The sequence below is a fragment of the Oncorhynchus mykiss genome, chromosome 17 (genome assembly GCF_013265735.2).
Source record: "Oncorhynchus mykiss isolate Arlee chromosome 17, USDA_OmykA_1.1, whole genome shotgun sequence".
NCBI classification, from domain to species: domain Eukaryota; kingdom Metazoa; phylum Chordata; class Actinopteri; order Salmoniformes; family Salmonidae; genus Oncorhynchus; species Oncorhynchus mykiss.
Window position 1 is genome coordinate 15850423 of NC_048581.1, and position 11302 is coordinate 15861724.

At 47.4% G+C, this 11302-nt stretch overlaps 1 protein-coding gene across 2 annotated transcripts in view; it reads right to left on the bottom strand.

The window, feature by feature from the left end:
* Positions 1–251: 251 nt before the first annotated feature.
* The window catches only part of LOC110487244 (mitoferrin-2-like), a 21058-nt gene continuing 10007 nt past the window's right edge, over positions 252–11302 (bottom strand). The window contains exons 4-5 of one of the 2 annotated variants that reach the window (XR_005036850.1): positions 821–4977; positions 252–778 (exon numbers count right to left, since the gene is read on the bottom strand). Coding sequence is in view for 1 of the 2 variants with exons in the window: in XM_036949088.1 (XP_036804983.1) it covers positions 4394–4977 (584 nt within the window). In the remaining variant the exon portion in view is untranslated. Of the gene's footprint in view, positions 4978–11302 lie in introns of both variants that reach the window. The other variant, XM_036949088.1, reaches the window with a different exon arrangement.

The following is an 11302-nucleotide window of genomic DNA, read 5'->3' on the forward strand; positions in this document are numbered from 1 at the left end:
ACGGGCAGACAGACAGATGACACACAGGGTTTGTGAGGAGGGGTAGGGATGGAAGAGGGGTAAGGATTGAGGAGAGTTAGGGACGAGCAATACAAGCCACCTTAGTATACAAAGTGCAGGGGCAATACTTTCTACGACAAAATAAAAAGTTACAGACTGCAGCTTTAACATGCACTTTTCCAGTGTTTTACTGTTAAAATAAAACATTTCTCACAGAACATTTTCAGGAAAAAAAGAGACAAGACACATTGTAATGGATCATTTCTCTCCAGCACGTGGGGGCAGCAGTCCCAAGAGAAGACCCTGCTTCTGCGAGGCGCTGCCCATTAGCCACTATTTATTTACAACTCACAAAGTAATACAGGAAGAAGTTTCTCTTTCAATACAGATCAATCCTCTTCTCTAGCTTTTCCTCATTTTCATCACATCAAATTCACCCATCCCCCGTTCTTTCAGTCTTTGGTGTCCACTCGCAAACATGGCATACGGCAGGAAACACTCCTACATTCAGTTCTCTTTTCTCTCAGCAACTCCTTTAAAGGGGAAGTTCAGTATTTTAGGAGCTAGCGGTGGCTAAAGTTGGCTGACGTTTGTAGCGGTTGTTTAAAAAGCCCTGAAGCATTGATACGTTTCTTCTGGCCCATAGACTACTTTCAGGATGAGAAACCATCTGACAAAGTTGTAAAATAGTGAACTTCCCCTTTAAGTTAACTGTTAACATATTCAAAACGTTGTTCGCTACTTGTGTATTCACTATGTTGTAGTATGTTGTTTCTACCTATAGGTTCTACAGGGTGCCGTTCTGGGTGGCAGTTTCTACCTATAGGTTCTACCGGGTGCCGTTCTGGGTGGCAGTTGGTTAGTCTATATGAGGGGGATATCCTGCCAAGTAATCTATTACAAGGATCCAAAATTGCCCTAACTTCCCCAAAATGCCAGGTTTTCCAACAGGTCATTGTTGGGGATTCAGGATGCCCTGCTTTTCCCCCTAATGATTACAGGAACATTCCTGGATAAACTGAGAATTTTGAAAAGTTCCCAGAATTTTTCAACCATATTAATGAAGGAACCTATATATTAAATCTTCATTTATCTGGTCGGTTCCAGAACACTTGGCTGAAACTCTACTACTTTACAGATAGAATGAGTTGATCTAGGATAAGAGTAGTCCTACTCACACGTGTTCTTCTCTGTGATAACATGGCTTCAGAAATGAAGGTTCGGGTCCAGCAGGACTTTGTATTTGTGCGTTTGACTCATGGCGGCTGATTCGAAGGCCGTGTGTACGTAGTAAATGTTTCTAAAAGTTACCATAGGATAAGTAACCACGTGTATAAGTTACTATTTAAATGATTAGTTACCATAGGATAAGTAACTACATGTATGTAAGTTACTATTTGAAGGATTAGTCACCACACATAACTTGTAAATGACTATAAGTGCTAGAAAGTGGTGCGTGGTCAGAAGGTTCCGTCCCAAATGGCCCCGTATTCCCTATATAGTGCACTACTTTTGACCAGATCCATATGAGCCGTGATCAAAAGTAGTACACTATATAGGGGCCAAGATGCCATTTGGGACACTACACGCACTCTCAAGGGAAAGGCCTTCTGCTCCCTGTGGGTCCTGGCCAAAAGTAGTGCACTATAAAAGGGGAATAGGGTGCCATCTGAAACAAAGCCCATAAATATCAACAGTCTGGTAGACTAGAGGTGTAGCACACCCTCCTACCATCCTCAGAGGTGCTGTCCCAAATGGCACATTATTCTCTATATGGTGTCCTAGCGCTTTGCACTCAGTGATCTAGCGCTTTGCACTCAGTGATCTAGCGCTTTGCACTCAGTGATCTAGCGCTTTGCACTCTGTGATCTAGCGCTTTGCACTCTGTGATCTAGCGCTTTGCACTCAGTGATCTAGCGCTTTGCACTCAGTGATCTAGCGCTTTGCACTCAGTGATCTAGCGCTTTGCACTCAGTGATCTAGCGCTTTGCACTCAGTGATCTAGCGCTTTGCACTCAGTGATCTAGCGCTTTGCACTCAGTGATCTAGCGCTTTGCACTCAGTGATCTAGCGCTTTGCACTCAGTGATCTAGCGCTTTGCACTCAGTGATCTAGCGCTTTGCACTCAGTGATCTAGCGCTTTGCACTCAGTGATCTAGCGCTTTGCACTCAGTGATCTAGCGCTTTGCACTCAGTGATCTAGCGCTTTGCACTCTGTGATCTAGCGCTTTGCACTCTGTGATCTAGCGCTTTGCACTCTGTGATCTAGCGCTTTGCACTCTGTGATCTAGCGCTTTGCACTCTGTGATCTAGCGCTTTGCACTCTGTGATCTAGCGCTTTGCACTCTGTGATCTAGCGCTTTGCACTCTGTGATCTAGCGCTTTGCACTCTGTGATCTAGCGCTTTGCACTCCTATTTGATTTATTTCTCTCTTCCTCATTCAGTCAGTCACATCCACACACAGTCAACACCACTGTCTTGATCAACTCCAATGGGTTAAGTTGAACATTTCAAGTCAAAATACTCATATTCCTCAATGTCTACATACAGGCGGAGAAATACATTAACACAAGCCCAGTCACTATCTCAAAGATGGAAAAGGCAGTTATTGTTTTAAATAGCGTTGCATGAAACAATTTCTGGTGAATTTAATTCCCATTTCAGAATGCTAGACGAGTGGTAGTCCAGTGGTAGTCGTGACTATAGATATATCCTTAATGCTAAATCCACTGACTGCAGTCATCATCCAATACAGAGGTCTTCACTTGGTCCAAGTCCCCATGACCTCACCTTCCTCCCAAAGTGTGCCCTTGTTCACTTCCCTTCACTGGTTTGAAAGGTAATGACTGGTATAATAAATATGGTGGAAACTAGCCCATTCCTCCACCAACCTAATACTATTAGATTAGTGGGAAGTAGTGAACGAGTGCACATTTGCAGGAGAAAGTAGATATTATTGGGACTCTTTTAGATCTGTCCATAAAGTCAATGGAGGAGGGAGGTCGAGACTCAAAGCCCCCTAGTGGTTATAGCCCCCTAGTGGTTATGCAGAAATATAATTCTAATATATACAGTAACTGGACAGTTTATTAGGTACATCACCTCATTCACCAAAATTGATCGCTCCTACAGACAGTGAGTAGCGTGGCTGTGGCTTGCTATTTAAAGCAGGCAGACAGGCATTCAGTTACTGTTCCATTGAAAGCTAGAATGGGCAAAACGAGTGACCTAAGCGACGTTGAGCGTGGTATGATTGTTGGTGCCAGGTAGGCCAGATCCAGTATCTCAGAAACGTCTGGCGTTTCACACAAGACAGTCTAGGGTTTACTGAGAATGGCGCGACAAACAAAACACGTCCAGTCAGTGGCAGTCCCGTGGGCGAAAACAGCTTGTTGATGAGAGAGGTCAAAGGAGAGGGGCAAGAATGGTGCAAGATAACAGGCAAGCCTCAAACAGACACATAACGGAGCAGTACAACAGTGGTGTGCAGAACATCATCTCAGAACACACAACTTGTCGGTCCTTGTCACTGATGGGCTATTGCAGCAGACGACCACACCGGGTTCCACTCCTAGCTAAAAACAACAGGAAGCAGCTCCAGCGGGCACAAGATCACCAACACTGGACAATTTAGGAATGGAACAACATCGCCTGGTCTGACAAATCCCGGTTCCTGTTGCGTCAAGCTGATGGCAGAGTCAGAATTTGGCGTATGCAGCATGAGTCCATGGACTCATCCTGCCTGGTGTCACCGGTACAGGCTGGTGGCGGTGGTGTACTGGTGTGGGGAATGTTTCCTGGCACACCTTAGGTCCCTAGATACCAATTGAGAAAATAACTTTTCCGACACCTTGTAGAATCCATGCCCCAAAGAATTCAGTCTGTTCTGGAGGCAAAGGGAGTCCGACCCGGTACTAGATGGGTGTACCAAATAAACTGGCCAGTGAGTGTATATTTGAATTAAAGTGCCATGTACAGTATGTCTATAATAAACTATGTGAAAGATGGGGACTTGTTCTCTTATGTGAGAGGATAAGAGGAGGTCAGGTGTAGATGGGACACAGCTTTTGGCAACAAAAAACAAAAACTTCACTTTTGCTAACCTTAACCTAATTCTCCTAACCTGCTGAGTAAGTTCTAAACCTGCTGTGTAAGGTGAATGTGGACAAAAGCTGTATCTCTTCTAGTCAAAAATACTAGGGGGGGGGGCTTTTATTTCCTGGTTAGTTTAGAAGGTCAGAGGTCAAATGGTTAGAGGTGGGGTTACTGTGGGGTGGTTATAGAGTTAGATAGAGGGGGAACTTGGCCCAAAGATAGGAGCTGAGCCCTCTAGTACATATCTATGGGGTGGGTTCCTTGGGGACATTTTGAATGAAGGTCTTCCCTCCCTCTCTACTTCTCTCCGTCTCGGTGGTGCAGCCTTCTCTCGTACTGGCGCTTGGTGATGACGTATTTGAAGAACTCGTAGACGGACCAGCTGATGGCGGTGGAGGGCATCTGATAGATGATCCTGGCCTGGACGCCCTTAAAGAACGCCGACCCACCCCCCATCCTGTACACAGTCCGGAACGCCTCCCCTAACCCCGAGATGTGGCGCCCCCCAGTGGCAGACGCCGTCCCTACACTTGCTCCAACCCCCAGCGCTCCAGGGACCTCAGCATGGACCGCTAGGGCCTCCTGGGTGTTGAGGAGGGTCTTACAGACATCAAGCGGGGTGGTGGCGGCGGCAGCAATGGCCCCGGCAAGCGCCCCGGAGATGACGTGAGAGGAGGGGTTGTACTGTCTGTGGGGGTTGAGCAGCTCCTGGAGGTACTCGTAGGTCATGAAGTGGAGAGCCTGGAAGGGGACGTTCATGGTCAGCTGGGTGGTGTAGGAGCGGTAGAAGGCCCCGGGGCCCTCACGCCTCCAGATGGAGCCCACGCAGTCAGACACGCCTCGGTACGGGGAGTTGTACATCTGCATACGCTGCTTCACCACTAGAGGGGAGAGAGAGAGACGGTTTAGAAGAAAAAAAAAACAGATGTTGAAAACACACTGGAGCTTTTCAAGTACACAACCATACAGAGAGGAAGGTCAGCCTAGAGGAGGAAAAGGGAGAGGAGAGGAAGGTCAGCCTAGAGGAGGAAAAGGGAGAGGAGAGGAAGGTCAGCCTAGAGGAGGAAAAGGGAGAGGAGAGGAAGGTCAGCCTAGAGGAGGAAAAGGGAGAGGAGAGGAAGATCAGCCTAGAGGAGGAAAAGGGAGAGGAGAGGAAGGTCAGCCTAGAGGAAAAGGAAGGTCAGCCTAGAGGAAAAGGAAGGTCAGCCTAGAGGAAAAGGAAGATCAGCCTAGAGGAAAAGGAAGATCAGCCTAGAGGAAAAGGAAGATCAGCCTAGAGGAAAAGGAAGATCAGCCTAGAGGAAAAGGAAGGTCAGCCTAGAAGAAAAGGAAGGTCAGCCTAGAAGAAAAGGAAGATCAGCCTAGAGGAAAAGGAAGATCAGCCTAGAGGAAAAGGGAGAGGAGAGGAAGGTCAGCCTAGAGGAAGGTCAGCCTAGAGGAAAAGGGAGAGGAGAGGAAGGTCAGCCTAGAGGAAGGTCAGCCTAGAGGAAGGTCAGCCTAGAGGAAGGTCAGCCTAGAGGAAAGTCAGCCTAGAGGAAGGTCAGCCTAGAGGAAGGTCAGCCTAGGGGAAAAGGGAGAGGAGAGGAAGGTCAGCCTAGAGGAAGGTCAGCCTAGAGGAAGGTCAGCCTAGAGGAAAAGGGAGATCAGCCTAGAGGAAAAGGAAGCTCAGCCTAGAGGAAAAGGAAGCTCAGCCTAGAGGAAAAGGAAGATCAGCCTAGAGGAAAAGGAAGATCAGCCTAGAGGAAAAGGAAGGTCAGCCTAGAAGAAAAGGAAGGTCAGCCTAGAAGAAAAGGAAGATCAGCCTAGAGGAAAAGGAAGATCAGCCTAGAGGAAAAGGGAGAGGAGAGGAAGGTCAGCCTAGAGGAAGGTCAGCCTAGAGGAAAAGGGAGAGGAGAGGAAGGTCAGCCTAGAGGAAGGTCAGCCTAGGGGAAAAGGGAGAGGAGAGGAAGGTCAGCCTAGAGGAAGGTCAGCCTAGAGGAAAAGGGAGAGGAGAGGAAGGTCAGCCTAGAGGAAGGTCAGCCTAGAGGAAGGTCAGCCTAGAGGAAGGTCAGCCTAGAGGAAGGTCAACCTGGAGGAAAAGGGAGAGGAGAGGAAGGTCAGCCTAGAGGAAAGTCAGCCTAGAGGAAGGTCAGCCTAGAGGAAAAGGGAGAGGAGAGGAAGGTCAGCCTAGAGGAAAAGGGAGAGGAGAGGAAGGTCAGCCTAGAGGAAGGTCAGCCTAGAGGAAGGTCAGCCTAGAGGAAAAGGGAGAGGAGAGGAAGGTCAGCCTAGAGGAAGGTCAGCCTAGAGGAAAAGGGAGAGGAGAGGAAGGTCAGCCTAGAGGAAAAGGGAGAGGAGAGGAAGGTCAGCCTAGAGGAAGGTCAGCCTAGAGGAAGGTCAGCCTAGAGGAAAAGGGAGAGGAGAGGAAGGTCAGCCTAGAGGAAAAGGGAGAGGAGAGGAAGGTCAGCCTAGAGGAAGGTCAGCCTAGAGGAAAAGGGAGAGGAAGAAAGAAAAGGTGATGGCAGGACCGAGAATAAAATAATAGTTGAAAGGAGAAGAGTAGCACATCTAGTCAAAACAGAGATATTAGGCTTTTAATGAGGGACACAGTTGGGACACACCATCAAGGGATTCCCCATTGCAGCCAATCAGAATGAGATGAAACCAGTCTCTAAAGGAAACGCTACTTAGGAAAGTAAAAGGAAATGGGGCTTATGGAATTCAGAACACCAGAAAGTTCAAAGCGTCCAATCCCGTCCCTAGTGACCCAGCCGGTGGACCAATGGCACAGCTGGCTGGTACACCTGGGCCCGGTCAGGTTGCTATGGAAACACCAATCACCATGGCCAAATGTGTGTGAGCCAGCGGATGTTAATGCTATAGAGCTATACACTTGAGGGAGCAGGATGTAAACACACACCTGCAAACCGGTCGACTAATGACACTCACAGATGTGTGTTCCGATGCCCCTTTAGTTAGATGATGCTAACCCTCAACACTGATCTAAGGCCAGTTTTACTTTTCCTGCCCTCAAGGTCAAGGATAGGATATGACTCATGTAAGCTGATCCTATATCTGTGCCTACTAGCAACTTCTACCCAGGTGCTGCTCCTAATGGGCACCCGCAGTCCAGTCTCAGAGCTCCCCCTAGTGTCCTGTAGCAGTATATAAAGAGTTGTGCTATAAATATTCATACAGAGAAGGGATTACTGTTCTATTAATGTATCAGGGAGTCTGACGCTGCAGATATCTACAGTGTGTATCAGGGAGTCTGACGCTGCAGATATCTACAGTGTGTATCAGGGAGTCTTGAGGCTGCAGATATCTACAGTGTGTATCAGGGAGTCTTGAGGCTGCAGATATCTACAGTGTGTATCAGGGAGTCTGAGGCTGCAGATATCTAGTGTGTATCAGGGAGTCTGACGCTGCAGAGATCTACAGTGTGTATCAGGGAGGCACCAGAACATCACATCCATCATTTATTAGGTCCTCAAATCAGCTTTCTGAATTACCATAGAAGCACCAGAACATCACATTCATCAACATTTTGAAGATTGCTCCACAAATGAGGTGCAAAATAAGTAAAAGCTGATCTACCCAACTCTGTAGAGACCACAGTAGTTCCCAGAGTGAACCATCCCTGAGACGGTGAGGTAACACATGTCTCACGTTTAGTGAAGATGTTCGGTACAGCGGGGACGTTTTGTAACGGGGCTTTAGAAATGAATAAACACAGCAATGTATCAACCTACGTGACATCAGCAGAATGCAGTGATGAGCACTGAAATGGTCCCCCATAATAAAACACAGTGATGAGCACTGAAATGGTCCCCCATAATAAAACACAGTGATGAGCACTGAAATGGTCCCCCATAATAAAACACAGTGATGAGCACTGAAATGGTCCCCCATAATAAAACACAGTGATGAGCACTGAAATGGTCCCCCATAATAAAACACAGTGATGAGCACTGAAATGGTCCCCCATAATAAAACACAGTGATGAGCACTGAAATGGTCCCCCATAATAAAACACAGTGATGAGCACTGAAATGGTCCCCCATAATAAAACACAGTGATGAGCACTGAAATGGTCCCCCATAATAAAACACAGTGATGAGCACTGAAATGGTCCCCCATAATAAAACACAGTGATGAGCACTGAAATGGTCCCCCATAATAAAACACAGTGATGAGCACTGAAATGGTCCCCCATAATAAAACACAGTGATGAGCACTGAAATGGTCCCCCATAATAAAACACAGTGATGAGCACTGAAATGGTCCCCCATAATAAAACACAGTGATGAGCACTGAAATGGTCCCCCATAATAAAACACAGTGATGAGCACTGAAATGGTCCCCCATAATAAAACACAGTGATGAGCACTGAAATGGTCCCCCATAATAAAACACAGTGATGAGTACTGAAATGGTCCCCCATAATAAAACACAGTGATGAGCACTGAAATGGTCCCCCGTAATAAAACACAGTGATGAGCACTGAAATGGTCCCCCATAATAAAACACAGTGATGAGCACTGAAATGGTCCCCCATAATAAAACACAGTGATGAGCACTGAAATAGTCCCCCATAATAAAACACAGTGATGAGCACTGAAATGGTCCCCCGTAATAAAACACAGTGATGAGCACTGAAATGGTCCCCCATAATAAAACACAGTGATGAGCACTGAAATGGTCCCCCATAATAAAACACAGTGATGAGCACTGAAATGGTCCCCCGTAATAAAACACAGTGATGAGCACTGAAATGGTCCCCCATAATAAAACACAGTGATGAGCACTGAAATGGTCACCCATAATAAAACACAGTGATGAGCACTGAAATGGTCCCCCATAATAAAACACAGTGATGAGCACTGAAATGGTCACCCATAATAAAACACAGTGATGAGCACTGAAATGGTCACCCATAATAAAACACAGTGATGAGCACTGAAATGGTCACCCATAATAAAACACAGTGCACTATGACCCGCTGTGCACTATGACCCGCGGCACCTAACGGCTTTAATGAAGTGGCAGCTGCGTTCATACAGATGATGTCGCCGTAGTCTACGGCCGATAGGAACGTCAACTGAATGACCTGCGTTCTGCTATTTAGCGAGAGGCAGGACCTATTTCTACAGAAGACCATTTTTAATTCTCAGCTTTTTTACCAACTTATCAATATGCTTTTGAAAAAGACAGCTTTTCATCTATCCAGACGCCCAGATATTTGTAAGCAGGGACACAATCAATATGGATGCCACCCAAAATACATGCTTAAGTCAGAGCTATTTTTACATGTGCTCCAGAGAACAACATGTGCTTAGTTTGACCTGCATTCAATACTAATTTCAGGTCAGTAAAGTTTCTGTTATACAATGAAGGCAGACTGTAGTTCAGATGCCTATTCAACCGTAGGGAATAATCACATAAACAACTGTATTACCGGCATACAAGTGCAGGTTACAGTGTTTTTTTACAGACACCTCAATACTGTTAATGTAAACAGTACAAAGTACAGCACCCAGAATCCACCCCTGCGAGACACCTTTTGTAGTATCCAGGAAACCTGATACACGTTGAGTTCTATCTGTGAAGTCATTTTTAAACCAGTTACATGCAGGCTGGTCCAGACCAATTGAGGAAAGACACAGAATTGGCAGTGAGTGATCAACAGGAAGCCTTTGAAAAGGTCAATGAAGAGGGCAACACAATGTTGCCTTCTAGCCATAGTTAACCACATCAAGGAGAGATGCAGCAGAGAAAGTGCTACGACCTGGTCTACGACCTGGTCTAAAACCCAACGGATGGACATTTACAATACATTTCTGTAGCTGAAAATGAATCAAGGATTCTAATAGTTTAGCAAGACAGTTCAGAAATAGCACAATCATTATTTAGGTCACACGGACATTATTCTGGTGACATGATGATCGATGCTTGGCTGCAGTTTGTGACCATTTAAAATAATCTTGCTCTTTTGTCCAAAATCATCTCATCATCTAGGCTAGAGCCCTGCACGGGTATGAATAATTTGAAGAACAAGCCCTACCCTACCCAGGCCCGCTGGCTTCTGCCAAAAGTAAGGCCCGGCCTGGCCCTGCCTGAAATCAGAAATAACTGTTAGTTAATCCACAAACTGCTCCTCTGTCTGTCATTCGCTCCCTGCACACAGCTCGCTCTGCACGCCGAGTATCCATAGCAACGGCTCAGCTTGGGCTGCTCTGCTCAGTAAAGAGACATGCACACACACAGTACACACACACACGCAAAGTACACACAGTACGCACACACTGTGCGCGCGCGTACTGTGTGCGCGTACTGTACACACAATACATACAATACATACATACACACAATGTATGCGCGCACAGTACACACACACACAGTATACACACACAATGCCCACACACACACACACACACACACAGTACGTGCACACACACACACACAGTACGCGCACACACACACACACACAGTACGCGCACACACACACAGTACGCGCACACACACACACACAGTACGCGCGCACACACACACACACAGTACGCGCGCACACACACACAGTACGCGCACACACACACAGTACGCGCGCACACACACACAGTACGCGCGCACACACACACACAGTACGCACACACACACACACAGTACGCGCGCACACACACACACAGTACGCGCGCACACACACGCGCGCACACACACACACACACACAGTACGCGCGCGCACACACACACACACACAGTACGCGCGCACACACACAGTACGAGCGCAAACACACACAGTACGCGCGCACACCCACAGTACGCGCGCAAACACACTACGCGCGCACACACACAGTACGCGCGCGCACACACACAGTACGCGCGCGCACACACACACACACACACACACACACACACAGTACGCGCGCACACACACACAGTACGCGTGCACACACACACACAGTACGCGCACACACACAGTACGCGCACACAGTACGCGCACACACACACAAGCACACACACAAGCACACACACAGTACACGCACACACACACAGTACGCGCACACACACACAGTACGCGCACACACAGTACGCGCACACACACACAGTACGCGCACACACACAGTACGCGCGCACACACAGTACGTACGCGCGCACACACAGTACGCACGCACACACAGTACGCACGCACACACAGTACGCACGCACACACAGTACGCACGCACACACAGT